Source organism: Psammomys obesus, unplaced genomic scaffold (genome assembly GCF_907164565.1).
Source record: "Psammomys obesus unplaced genomic scaffold, mPsaObe1.curated_primary_1811, whole genome shotgun sequence".
In the NCBI taxonomy this organism is placed as follows: Eukaryota; Metazoa; Chordata; class Mammalia; order Rodentia; family Muridae; genus Psammomys; species Psammomys obesus.
The window spans coordinates 10843181-10857425 of NW_026590062.1; the positions used below are offsets into that span (position 1 = coordinate 10843181).

The 14245-nt window shown below is 52.9% G+C and overlaps 1 protein-coding gene across 3 annotated transcripts in view; it reads left to right on the forward strand.

The window, feature by feature from the left end:
- The window catches only part of Hvcn1 (hydrogen voltage gated channel 1), a 28758-nt gene that overhangs the window by 12830 nt on the left and 1683 nt on the right, over nucleotides 1-14245 (forward strand). For 2 of the 3 annotated variants that reach the window (XM_055605969.1, XM_055605968.1), the window contains 3 exons: nucleotides 8545-8823; nucleotides 12920-13024; nucleotides 13519-13750. In XM_055605969.1, the coding sequence (XP_055461944.1) occupies nucleotides 8545-8823; nucleotides 12920-13024; nucleotides 13519-13750 (616 nt within the window). Of the gene's footprint in view, nucleotides 1-1749; nucleotides 1827-8544; nucleotides 8824-12919; nucleotides 13025-13518; nucleotides 13751-14245 lie in introns of those variants that run through there. The other variant, XM_055605970.1, reaches the window with a different exon arrangement.

Consider the following 14245-nt stretch of genomic DNA (forward strand, 5'->3'; position numbering starts at 1 on the left):
GTGTGTGTGTGTGTGTGTGTGTGTGTGTGTGTGTGTGTGTGTGTGTGTACACTCTTACAAAGATGCAGGTAAAGGCCAGAGGTCAACCTTGGATGGAGAATGCTATTCCTCAAAAGCTACCCACAATCTATTTATTTGTTTGTGTGTGTATGAGTGCTTTGCCTGCAGGTATCTCTGTGCACCACAGGCATGCCTGGTGCCTAAGATGTGGTGAGCCTCCACATGGGTGCTGGGAAATGAACTCAAGTCCTTTTCAAGAACAGTAGGTGCTCTTAACCGCTGAGCCAACTCTCCAGCCCCTCTTTATTCATTCTCAAGGAGGAGCCTCTGACTGGCCTAGGACTCATCCCTCATGCCACCATGGTCAGCTTTTAAAAAAAAAAAATGTATTTTTAGCTTTAAAATTCTGTGTATGAGTTCAGGTGCTAAAGAGGGTGTCAGATCCGCCGAGGTTGGAACTACCAGCAGTTATAAGCTACCTGGTCTGGGGGCTGGGAACCAAGGTTGGGTCCCCTGCAAGGGCAACCCTTGCTCTCAGCTGCCGAGCCGCCTCTCCTGCTGCTGTGCCCAGCTTTGATGTTGAGTGCTGGCTACAGAACTCAGGTTCTTACATGTGCATGCAAGCCCTTTCACCACTGAGTGTCTCCGAAGCCCAGGAATTTGACCTCAGTATGGGGAAGACAGGCCTGAGGAAGAGGTGGCTAGCAGGGACTCCTGTGGAGACATGGCTGCAGCGTGTAGCGTCCTTGCCAGTCCCTCCACAGTAAAAATCTGCAAGTGACAGTAGCAGAGCCATGGGCCCAAGTGACAGAATCAGCAACTGCAGGGGACCAGGCAGAGGAGGGGAGAAATGACTTCCCACATTGGTGACACAGAGTTGCCGCTAAGGTCAACAGGGGCCTGGCCGGGGCAGGTGCTCAGTGGCTTTCACGAAGCTCATCTTTCTAGGGCGGTGAGAGGGTGGGGTGGCGGGGTGGCGGAGCAGCTGAGACACATACCTTCTTCCCCCTGTGGTCAACCCTTTTCTGGAACGTTCCTGCTTCTGGCATGACAGTCTTGACTTAAAACCAGAATCCTTTTCTGCTCTGCTGGATACCACAAGTATTTTCATACCAGGTTACTCAAGTCAGTTCTTGAGTGGTCAGAAAGTTTCGGAGAGAAAGCTCGCCTCTCCTGTAATATGTGGTTTGGGGTAGGGAGCCCGAGCCTCAGTGGCTTTTGCCTGCAGGGTGAGGAGTTTTCTGGGGGAATTCATGGCCCCCCTGGGAGGAGGGAGACTCAGGGTATACAGCCCCTGCTTTTTGCTTTTTTTTGGGTGGGTTGAGGGGGTGGGAGGTAGGTTTCAAGACAGGGTTTCTGTGTAGCCTTGGCTGTCCTGGACTTGCTCTGTAGGCCAGGCTGGACTGGAACTCACAGAGCTCTGCCTGCCTCTGCCTCCCTGAGCGCTGAGATCACAGGCTTACGTGGTGCTCATAGCCCTGCTTTGTGGGGCTTACACAGGAAGGAGTAATATAGTCAGGTTCTGTGAGGAGGGGTCTGAGGGAGAGTAAAAACAAAAGGAGGGGCTGTGGATCTGGGAAATGAATCTGGCTCTGTCTCAGGGTCCAGAAAGGGCCCTTCTGAGGAGGAGGCATTGTGGCTGAGTCTTCATGCATGGGGAAGAATGAAGGAAGGTCAGGGTAAGGAGAGGAGCTGCCAGACGGAAGGACTGTGTGAGGGGGCAGGTTGCCGGAAGCAGAGGGGCTGGGCCTCACAGGGCCATACCAACCATGTGAAGAGCCTAAAGGAGCAATTGCAGGGGTGAGGAGGGCGGTGACAGAGTCAAGGTGAGACCCGCTCAGGCCGGGGCAGAAGTCAGGGATCTGTAGGAGGCCATGGAGCCTTCCTGGGCCATGTGTAGACTAGAATGCTGGCTGAGGAGGAAGTACGAGGTGAGGGAGAGAGGGATGGCTGAGAGGCTGGCCTCCGTGGGCGGGGCTCTAGGTGTTGCTGCTCCCAGGAGGCAGGCACTGTCTTAAGCTTTCTTTGGGCTTCCCAGCCTTTGAAGAACTCCGAAATCTGCGGCCCTTGAGGTACCCAGACAATATGGGTTGTGGGGCGGGGGGGGGGGTTCAGATGCCTGACCACCGGAGCCCCCACACTCCTTGTTAGTCTCACCTCGGCTGTGACGCGGGGCTTCCCCTGGCACTTAGCAAATGCTGGGTCTGTGGGGGAGGCCAAATCTGGAGCCTGGACCCGTAAGGCCGCTCAGGACAGGGCAGGGGACAGGGGACAAGACACCCTCCCTCCCCAGTCTGCTCCCAAGTACACAAGTTACTCATTCCTTGCGTGGCTGAGGCCGGAACCCAGGGCCTAGAATGTGCTAGCACAGGAACTGCTATGCTACTTGCCTTCCCACGTTCCCTTGTATGGTCCTTCCGCTCAGAGTTCACTATGTTTCAATCTGCGTGTCTCTTCTGTCAAGTGTGAATATTTTTTTTCAGCCATTTAAAAATGTACCTTATCTGTTTGTTAGCTTACCTGTGTATGTGCCTGGGAGCCACAGTGTGCATGTGGAAAATTTTCAGGAGTTAGTTCCCGCCTTCCATCACGTGGATCCCGGGGATCAAACTCGGGTCCTCAGACTTGGCAGCCGGCGTCTTTACTCACCAAGCCCTCTTGCCAACCTCAGCCGTTATTTTCTGAATGCCGTTTCTTTTTCAATCTCCCTGTCGTCTCTTGGTACTTCAGCTGCCCGTGTTAGACTTCTCGTTAGCGTTCCTGAGGCTCCATTTGTTCTGTTTACTCTCAGCCAACTGGTAATGTTGTGGGTGCGCAAGCATGTGCCCATGGGTCTGTGCGAGTGCGGGTGCATCATACTCCGTGTGCTCGTGGAGGTCAGAAGACAGTCCTCCACTCCTTCCTTGATCCAGGGTCTCTTGTTGCTCCTCAGTGGGCACACCAGCCTAGCCGCTCCCACATGTCCAGTGAGTGTAAGGCCCCTTCCTTCCCTTGAAGGATGCTGTGATGCCCGACCCACTACGCAGCTCCCCAGCTCCCGTTGGTATTTTCTGTTGCTCTGACTCTAAGGTCACTGAGCATTCCTTCTTGTATCTTCTTGTTTTGTCTTTGTTTGATTTTTCCTAGGGTCTTGTATAGATCTCAGGCTGGCTTAGAACTTGCTATATAGCCAAGGCTGGTCTTGAACTCCTGCTCTTCCTGCCTCTCTCTACCTCCGAAGTGCTGTATTACAGGCATTCACTACCATACTGGTCTTTAAGCCTATCCACTGATTTTCCCTTCCTTCATATGTGTATATATGAGTGTGTGTATGTGTGTGTGTAGGTGTGTATATGTATTAGCCATTGAGCTATTTTTCAGTTATTTCTCTGTGCAGATTCTCTCCTCATGAAGTCTTTCTTTTTATAGTCCTGGAGATCGAATCTAGGGCCTCACACATGCTCTCCCACTGACCTATAACACTCAGACTCCCTTCCACTTTTTTGAGACAGTGTCTCCCTATGTAGCCCAAGACTGTTCTCAGATTTTCTTTGTAGCTTTTTTCATAGGCCTTCTCTGTGTAGCCCTGGCTGCCCTGGAGCTTGCTCTGTAGACCAGGCTGGCCTCCAACTCACAGAGACCCACCCGCCTCTGCCTTGTGAGTGCTGGAATGAAAGGTGTGAGCCACCACCTCCCAACTTAATTTTTCAGTCCTTCGGCCCCAGCTTCCTGTGCTATGCTGCCAGTGCCCACTTCCACGCCGCCACTGAATATATGTTACAGCTGATTTGGTGATCAGCTCCATTTCGTGTCTCCACTTTGAGTTTGCCTATGTACAGGCCACACTTTCCTACATCTTCCTGTTGGTCATTTCTGTCACGTGCTGGACAGTATGTATGCCTGACGCTGCTCAGCACATGCTGCCCTGACAGGACAGGTAAGGACTTTTGTTCAGTAAGTCATTCATTTAATTGGGGATCAGCTAATCTCTTTCTTTACTGGAACTGTGTGTTTTCTTTTCCTTTTTATGTTTGTTTATATATGAAGGGACACACACATGGCACAGCCCGTGTGGGACGGTCGGTCAGAGGACACCTGGTGGGTGTCAGTTCTCACCTTCTATCATGTGGGTCATGAGGATTGAACTCATGTCTTCAGGCTTAGCAGCAAGTGCTACCGTTGAGCCATCTCTCGGCCCTCTGGCTGGTTTGTTGGGATGAGTCTTTGGGATGAAGTTAGTCTGTTGGTTTTCTGAGGTCCCGCCAAAGCCTTGGGGTTCTGAAGACCTGTCTGGCTGTCGGAAAGACAATCCTCACCCAGCCCCACCTCGTTCCGGTCGCTCTTCAGACCCTCGCATGTCCCTGAAAGGTGTTCTGTGTTTCCTGAGTTATATCTCCCCTCATGGCCTCTGCAGCTGTGACCTTTAGGGCCCATCCATCGAACGTGCAGTTTTGTGTTCCCTTCTCCCTGTCCTGAGATCCCTGAGGGAGGGAGGGAGCAGCAGTCTCCCGGGGCACCAGTCTCCATTTCCTTATCTAGAAAGTTCCCAGAGAGTCGGGGGGACTGTGCACATCCATTCCTTTCTCAAGAACACAGTGCGCGTTTTATTGGGTTTCCTGACCGTGAAGGAGGGAGAGGCAGCAGCAGTTACTTGCCAGGAGTCGGAATCCCATCATTCACGTGTTACAGCCCTGCCTCTGCGCAGTTCCTGACCGTTGCTCTGTACTTCCACATGTTCTTTTACACTGAGCTTAAAAACACTTACACGTCTCTACTTATCTGTGTGTGTGGCAGCGCCCCTGTGGCAATCAAAAGACGAGAGTGGGGTCTTGCCACCATGTGAGTTCTAGGAATTGGACTCAGGGTTGGTCCTGACCTAGTGTCTTTACCTGCTGAGCCATCTCGCTGGCCCTACAGTGAACTTTTGAGGTATTGATTTTATTTAAAATCTTTTACAAATTTTATTTACTTTCTGTGGTTGGGTGTTTTGCCTGTGCACTGTGTATGTATTGTGTGGGCTCCTGACGTCTACAGAGGCTAGAAGAAGCTGTTGGATTGCCCAGAGCTGGAGTTACAGACGGTTGTGCCATTATATGGGCACTGAGACTCAAACCCAGGTCCTCTGTAAGAGTAGGAAGTGCCTGTAACACCTGAATTTGAACCCCAAAGAATTTATCATTATTTATTATTATTATTAGGGTTTTTTTTTTTTTGTTTTTTAGACAGGTTTCCCTGTGTAGTCTTGGCTGTCCTAGAACTCACTCTGAAGACCAGGCTGGCTTTGAACTCACAGATCTGCCTCCTTTGCCTCCCAAGTGCTGGGATTAAAGGTGTGCACTAGCATCACCTGGCTTTATTATTATTTTATAATGTACGAGTGCTCTGTCTGCATGCATACCTGTACGCCAGAAGAAGGTATCCACTCCCCTTATAGATGGTCATGAACTACCATGGGGCTGCTGGGAATTGCACTCAGGACCTCTGGAAGCCAGCAAAGGGTGTCTTACCCCCAGGAGCTGGAGTCACAGAAGGTTGTATTTCCATGTGTGTGTGCTTTGACCTGAACTCGGGTCCTCTTTGAGAGCATTTGCTCTTGACCAGTAAGCCATTCTCCAGCTTCATTTGTCTGTCTTCAAGACAAAGAGGGTCTTACTATATAGTCCCGCCTGGCCTGGAACTCATAGAGATCCACCTGCCTCTGCCCCTTGAGTACAGGTGTGTGCCACCACACCTGACCATTTCTCCAGCTTTCACTGCCCCTTGCCTGGTAGGCATAGAACCCAGGGCCTTCGGTAGACACTGTCCCACTGAGTCACACCCCTGTCACACTGAACTCGTGTAAAGATTCTGGCCTGGGGAGAGGGCTTAGTGGGACAGGTATGAGCACTTGAGTTTGGCCCCTCAGCATCTATGTAAAGCCAGGTGTGACCGTGCGCACCTGTGATGTCAGAGCTGCTGGAGGCAGAGCCAGGAGGATAAAGGGCTTGCTGTCTGTTGGCCTACCTCTAGCTTGTAAGACTGCCTCCAAGGAATAAGGTGGAGGGCGATGGTGCAAGACAGTTGATGGCACTCTGGTCTGTATGTGCGTGCATGTGTGTGTGTACACATATACACAACTCACAGTTCAGGCCACATTTAAACTATTGATTATTTGTGTGTGTGTGAGGTGTATGCATGTGAGTATAGGTACCAGGAGAGGCCAGAAGAGGTATCAGATCCGCCAGGAGCTGGAATTATAGGCAGTTTGAAGCCACCTGACATGGGTGCTGGGCTAAACTCAGGGCTTCTGGAAGGGCTGGAAGGGCTCTTCATTGCTGAGCCATTTCTCTGGCCCTCTGGCCACACCCCTGTGTTCACTCAGTCACCCAGCAAAAAACGGGAGTGTTGCAAAGTGTGCTGTGTCCGGGCACTGTTCAAGGTACTGAACTTGCAACTGTGCAAGATGGCAAAAGTCTTCGTGGAGCTGAGAGCCGAGTAGGACAGGCAGCCAATCAGCAGGCAAGTCAGTGTCATGTCTATTACTATGTCCTCAGCAGCAGAGAGAGACACTGTCTGACCCTGATGCCAGTGGCCAGACAGGTCACTCCACCCTACCCGGGCACCTTCCCTCAGGCAAAGCAGGATAGGATGTGGTAGGAGAATTTCCAGAGTGAGCCAGAGCAAAGCAAAGAAAAAGTTTATTTAGTAAGCAGACAGACAGATGGACAAAGGGCAATCTCAAGACACAGACACTGGCTTCTCAATGGAGAAAGTCACACAGGTATCTACAATGGCTATTTATAAGATCCTTCAGCTTTCTAAGATTCCTAAAAAGATGTAATTTATAAATTTTTGGGTTTATTTTAGCTATGCAGGGTTTCTCTGCCTAGCCCTGGCTGTCCTGAACTCATTCTGTAGACCAGGCTGGCTTCAAACTCACAGAGATCCACCTGCCCCTGCCTCCCAGAGTGCTTGGATTACAGGCATTCGCCACTGCGCCCAGCTATGCAAGTGATTTCTGCTTTGTCGGCTGCACTGAAGTTTCTCACGGCTCAGTAGGCAGGAGAGGCAGCCTAGATCCCAGAGGGAGGGGCTTCTATCAGCGTGACTGTGATGAGGCCATGAAGACACATGAAGGCCATGAAGGGTAGGGAAGGGATGGGGTTGGGGATGAGGCTGAGCCTCTCAGGTGAGCTTGGAGAAGCCTCCCTGCAAGCATGTCGTCAAGGATACCAGCAAGAAGGGCCAAGTGTGGAGAGCCACGGGAGAGCTTTAGGCAGAGGGCACGCCATGGTGTCATCAGATGCTGGAAAGTTCTTTATGGCTCCATGTGGAAGAGGGAAGCAGCAGGAGGCTGCTGCAGTACTGCAGGCATGCACATCTAGACCATGTCAGGTCTAGAGATGCGGGAGCAGGTCGTGTTCGGAGTACAGTCTAAAGGCAGGACCTTCAAGAGTGGTCTGTATGGATTATACGCTTCAGTGATGAACTCCTAGTCACTAATAGAGCATCTGTGTCACATTAAGGAAAGGAATAACAAGTGCTTCCCCTTGGAGTTCAGATATGAATTCTCCACCACACGCTTCCTGCATCTTCTCTTCTGTGGGAACCTGTGCCGGCCTGAAGAAGGCTGTCTTGTGAATTTGTCCCTGACTATGTCTATCTTCACACAGGGCTTCTCTCTTACTGAACAGCACAGGGAAGGGATGGGACACTTTACAGGAATCTTATCCAGAATTTTATAAGGATTAAGTCACTGCCTTCAACTGTCCCAGACGACAACAGTAACACAAACGTCGCTGTTTATCAGCCAATAGCCATAAATGGATATTCGTTTCAGAAGGCTGATTTTAACCTCTGTAGCTGCTGCTTTCAGCAAACGACACACATGCATTGTTCTGGGTCAGGGGCACGGAAGAGAGCCTGATTTCAGATCGCAGCCATGTGCTAGCTTTAGTTGTAGGCTCGGTGGGAAATCGGGAGCAAGTCGGGTTAGTTGCTACATTGTTCTCTGAAAAGCAGATTAACAGGCAGACTGAGTGCACCGTTGGATAGCCCCTCTTCTTGTTTTTTTGAGATAGGGTCATACTATGTAGCCCAGCTGGCCTTGAACACCTCTTCCTCGTTGCCTTCACCTCTCAAATGCTGGCATGACAGGGTGTGCCACTATGCTGGGTATACTTGGAAGAACCCCCCTTTCTGCCTGAGAGAACTGGTCTGTGGAGCATAGGGTTTAGCTTCTGTGGGTTCCCTGTGGAACTGAACTTTTGCTTTGGGAGGCTTCCCCTTCTGCTCTTTTCTGAGCATGCGCCGCTCTTCTGGCATTTACATGTGGGCCTTATGTTGAGACTGGGCTGCAACACAGTGGCTGACTGCCGGCCAGACTGCAGGGGCCTGTCTGGTGGCTTTGGGGCTTCCTGTTGCCTCATGTACACTGAGATACTAGGTTCCAAAAATAAGTGCCCCTAAAACTCCCACCTTTTTGACCTGGGCTAGGATGATCTGAGTACCCTGGGCCCGGCTTGGGCTCTGCTCCCCATCGCAGCTACAGGACCCTCAACTGCTTGTTCTGTCCCACCCCTCCAGGCTGTCACTCGCAGACCCAAGGTGGCTTCCGCCAAGAGGATGAGCAAGTTCCTGAAGCACTTCACCGTGGTTGGGGATGACTACCACACGTGGAATGTCAACTACAAGAAGTGGGAGAACGAGGAGGACGAGGAGGACAAGGAGGAGGCGGCCCCCACAGCCGCTGAGGGCGAGGGCAGCGCCTCCCCCGATGCCGAGGCTGGCCCTGTCCCCACACCCAGGCCATCGCTGGACTTCAGGGGCAGGCTGAGGAAGCTCTTCAGTTCCCACAGGTTTCAGGTAAGAGATGAGGCTGCCAGGTCTCCAGGGTGGCAGCTCTTCGCCCCCGCCACCTGTGCATCCCACAGGGGTTTTCCGAGTGCCTGCCACACGCTGTGTCCCATGGTCTGACCTGTCTTAACCTCTGAAAGAAGGTTAAAGGTCATTCCTTCAGAGGATATGACTTGGGCATGACAAAGGAGGACATGTGGACCTGTGATGCAACTTTGAAAACATGACCTCAGGGACAGGCCAGGCAGGGAAGGTCCCAGTTGCAAGGGATGGTGGGTAGCTGAACCGTCCAGAACGCATGCCCAGCTGGGTAGACAGATGGGAGGCCGTGGGAGGGAGGGGAGGAGGAAGTGGGTAGATGTTTTCGAAAGATGGGATTGCCTTTTGGGGCAGTGGAGACACACCAGAGCCAGACAGTGCTGGCAGCTGCGTCTCACGGCTGCACAGGGCCACAGAGCTTTAGGCGACCTATGAGTGGTCACTTTACGCTGGTTATTTCCACACTGTGGGAAGTCTGCCTGTGTGTACACGCAAAGTACGCTATGAGAGAAGCATTCATTCCGCAGAGTGCCTGCTTCTGGACACGGTCAGGAGGGTTCCCTGCTCTGCAAGCTCATCACCACAGGCCGGGCCCTCAGACCCTTCTTTAAGGGGTGGAGACAAGGACATACGGGCTGGGGAGGTGGCTAATGTGCTTGTGCCAGCATGAGGGTCCTGTGTTTGGCTCCCCAGCACCCAGGGAAAATGTTGGGTGTAGCAGTACGTGCCAGTGATCTCAGCACTGGGAGGTAGAAACAGGTTTCTTGGGGCTCGCTGGCCAGCTGGGGAGCCCCAAGCTGGCTCTTGCTGTCATCACCTTGCCAGATGCTGCCATGGGGAGAGGGACTACCTAGCTTCAGAAAGAAACAGCTGAGCTGAGCTCTGTCTGTGGAGGCCATCTGTTCCAACACTGTGAAGGGCAAATTTTCAAAAGATTTATTTATGTATAAGTGTGTGTGCACCATTCGCATGCTGGAGCCCTTAGAGGCCAGGGGCGTCCAATCCCAATCCCCTGGAGCTGGAGTTCCAGGTGGGCGTAAGCCACCTGATGGGGGTTCTACGAACCGAACCTAGGTCCTCTGCAAGAGCAGTAAGCATTCTTAACCACTGAGCCCTATTGCCAGCCCTGTGAACAAGGGCAGGCTCCTGGCTCTGCTCTGAAGTGGCAAGCAGGTGTCTAAAAGCATGGCTACCCTAGGAGAATGCAAGAGAACAAGGGTAGAGGGATGGGCACAGCTCCTGGTGGGCCCAGTACCACAGGGAGGCACTTTAGGGATGCCGCTCTGGGCATCAGAGCCCAAGGCCCTTCCGGACGCAGGGAGAAGCAGGCCCGGTCTCATCACTGTTCTCAAGGAAAATATGTCTTTGTCTTTTCTCCACTTAAAGCTAGCCAACAACCCAGCACCCCTTGCCTCTTGCCAGCCCCTCTGAGGCTGCAGCAGGAAACATGGTATTATGTTGTTGGGGTTGAAATCCCAAACCTGCAATTTCAGAGCAATTGGAGGGAGCCAGTTTCCTTCCAGCTGTCAAGGGAGCCCCGCCCCCACCCCCTCTGGATGTCCCTGCCTTTGGAAGGGACTCATCCCGCCACTCTGCCTGCTGGTCTTGGGTCTGACACAAGGTACTTATCCTCTTGGGCGGGAGGGGAGTGATCCACCTATGGGGGGGGGGCAGCAGGCTGGTGTGACAGTCCGCAGAGTGGCCGGAATAACAACTGCTGCTTAGCATGGCTAGATGACCCCTGCAGACAGAAGTCAGGAATCAGGTAGTCAGTCGGGACTGTCACCTGGCACTCAAGGCTGAGCGCAGCAGGTCCCAGGGGTGGAAGGTCATGTTTCAGGCAGGGGATTGAGTCTGTTGAGGGCCTGGTATGGAAGGAGACTGTAGTCTGCTGAGCAGGGGAGTGGAAAGGGGTGCAAGGCTCCTGGGGAGAAAGCAGCGTGGTTGCTCAACGAGGCAAGCAGTACTGTGGACAGGCTGTGGGTGGGTGACATGGCCAGATCAGCTGAGGACCTTGGATGGAAGCCAGATGGGATGGGAGGAGGGGCAGGGGTTCAGGACTCTTGCTCTCTGCTGGTAGGATCTGCAAGACATGGTGACAGGGTGCTGTCACTTGTTACATGACATGGCATAAGGAGGAAGATACAATGTCAGGTTCCGGGGAAGGCCAACCTGGGATGGGTTTGGCACTTTGCTCTTGACCAACAGGCAGCCAGAGCTAAGCCCTCTGCTCACCAGGCCTCAGTGCCCACTGTCACTCAGAGAACAGGGCGTGGCCAGTTGAGGCTTCGGTTCCAGTCCCCAGTGCAGGCTGATGGAACCCTGCAGTTGGCACCCCACAGGGGAGGATGTGCAGCCAGGTGGAGGGTCACCAGTTCCTAGAGGACAAGCACATTTTCTTGGTCTTTCACTTCTAACTTCAGGTGACAGTGATGTGGTGTGAAATTAGTCATTTGAAAGTGAGTATGTCTGTGTAGTGTATAGGATACTTTATTCAGTTTAGAATATTGTCACTGTCCATCCTGCCCTGCTGGGACACCTCAGTCTGCATTTTACCTGCAACCTGGGGACCATCGAATCCCGAGGTTCTAGCTGTCTGCACCCAGCGTAACACATTCTCAGCTCATCCATACGGTAGCACAGATCCATGCTTCATGCCTTTTCCTAGCTGTGTGGTGAGCCTGTTCTCAGTATGGATGCGCTTGGGTTTTAGGTCATGTGACTTTGTGGATCCTTCTAGTTCTAAAATAACCAAGAATTTAAAACAAAAACAAAATCCAGACTGGGAAGATGGTTCCATCACTAAAGTGCTTGCCGTACAAGTAACAGGGCCCCAAGTTCTGGGGCCCAGAACCCAGGCTTTAAAAGGACAGCCCACGAGTCAGGAGGGGCACGAGAGGAGAAGCATTTCTGAAATGGCCGGCCTAGCACTGGACAGGGATCACATACCCTGGGAACCACTACATGGAGGTAGTTCAGCTTTAATCCCAGAGAACAAAGGTTGTAACCCTGGAGAATGGGTGAGGACTCCAAGGATAGGTGTACATAATTGGTTGAAACTAGGAACTTCAAGGATGCTTGATTTGCATTAAACTGCACTCTCCTATCATATGAACGGGAACACAGTACCTAATTATCCTATAGGCACAGGGAGGGGAGAGCTGGCAGGGAGTACTCTCCAGATGAAGTCAGGCAGAAAGCAGTAGGCCCTGCCGGGGAGAGGGAGTCCCGCATCTTAACCCTCCCCCAGAATGGCTATCCATACTGAGAGGACTGGGACCTCAAACAGCAGGGTCCTTCCAACAGAAGAAGCTGCTGTGTAGCACTGAGGAGAGACAGGAGTCCTGGGGCTCACTGGCTGCTGAGTCTAGTGAGCCCAGGCCAGCTCGAGACTCTGTCTCAAAACCTAGGGTCAGGCCAGGTATAGTGGTGCACACCATGATTCCCAGCACTCAGGAGGCAGAGGCAGTGGGATCTCTGTGAGCTTGAGGCCAGCCAAGGTTACACAGTGAAATCCTGTTCCAGCAACAACAAAGCCAAGGTGGGGACTTATAGGGGAGAGCGTCTGAGGGTGTCCTTCAGCCTCCGTGGGTACATGCACCCACAGGAACATAAAGAAACCACTGAACCACCCCTGCCCCCGCCATCACTGCCTGCACCCCCACTCCAGCACGTCACATCCCCACCCGCGTCCTCCCAGTCTCCAGGAAGCCCTGCCTTCTCCCTGTTGCCCCTGACCATACAGGGTGGACATGTCCCACTCTGAGAGCAGGGCTTCCCCCCTACTCCCTGAGGACGGGCAGCCTTTGGTGTGCTGGGGAGGTCCCTTCCAGAACCGAGAGTCCCCTAGGCTGTGGTGCGTCCAACAATGTACTAAGCATTCGTTCTGTGTGTGCCTCAGCAACAGCAAACCACACAACTAGAAAATGGAACTCATTTGCCTTTTGGAGCGGCATTTGCTTTGAGAGCTGGTGCTGGAGAAACAGACTGGATGGCCAGGGGCCAGCGAGGAGCAGGGTGGCCCATTCAAGTCTCACGTCCTCATACCCTCTTGCTCCTCCCCCAGGTTGTCATCATCTGCCTGGTGATCCTGGATGCCCTCCTGGTGCTTGCTGAGCTCCTCCTGGACTTGAGGATCATCAAGCCAGATGAGAAAGACTATGCGGAAAAGGTGTGCACGGGGCACAAGCGCAGGCGGGGGCAGGTCCACTGGTGGTGCAGCGCCCAGGCCTGTGTGTGTCGGCCTGAGCGGCAGCCCCGGCCACCTTCACTTTTCAGTTCAGACAGACTAGCCTCAGCTAGGTTCCTGCCTCGGCTTCCCAAGTGCCGGGATTGCAGCATATAGAAATGTATTTATTATATACATGTATGTAATATATATATATATATTTTTTAAGACAGGGTCTTGTTACGTAGCATTGACCTTGAACTTTCAATCCTCCTGTCTCAGCTTCCCAAGTACTAGGATGAGAGCCAGGCCTGGCCAGAGATGTCTAAGTCTGGCACTGCCTAGTTATCTCTAAAGGGTGGAACCCTTGTCTGTGATGGTGACAGCTGGCCCCAATGCTGCGTCCCCCCTGGTGGCCAGGCAGCGGTGGTTGAGGCTGGCGGGGGTGGCCAGTGACTAGCCTGTGACAGTGCTCCCTGCTCACTCTGTCCCCTCAGGCGTTCCACTACATGAGCTTCGCCATCCTGGTCTTCTTCATGTGGGAGATTATCTTTAAAATCTTCGTCTTCCGATTGGAGTTCTTCCACCACAACTTTGAAATCCTGGACGCCATTGTGGTGGTGTTGTCCTTTGTCCTTGACCTCGTCCTCCTGTTTAAAAAGCACCAGTTTGAAGCTCTCGGTCTGCTGATCCTGCTACGCCTCTGGCGGGTGGCCCGGATCATCAATGGTGCGTCTCCTGTGTTCCCGGGCTACACAGGGGTGTGGGCGCTGTGCTGGGTACTGAGGGGGCAGTGCAGTTAGCAGATGCCCAGCATCTTAGGCCTGGCCTGTGCTGAGGCTGCTTCCTGGGAATCCAGAGAAACATACTACGGTAATACCCAGGGACGAGCTGCTCTCTCTTGAGGGCAGGAGCCCTCAAGTCATTTTTCACTTTCCGCCATGCTTTTCATGGTTGCCAGAAAGTAGTTAGGGAAACGTAGGACTTGTAGCTAAGGTGTCTCTTGGGACTTCTGCCCAGGGCAACACTGGAGGCCATCCTCCAGGACAGACACGGGTGGCTGAGCAACGCTGTGCTGACTACCCCACCCCAGGGTCCCCACCTGGAACACATCAGCACAGGCCAGGCTCTGGGAGCTCCCACGGCTTCCCTAAGTGACCACTGTCTCGGACACTGGGGCAATCCCGGCCAGCTCCAGGCACAAGAGCCGACCTGGCACCGCCC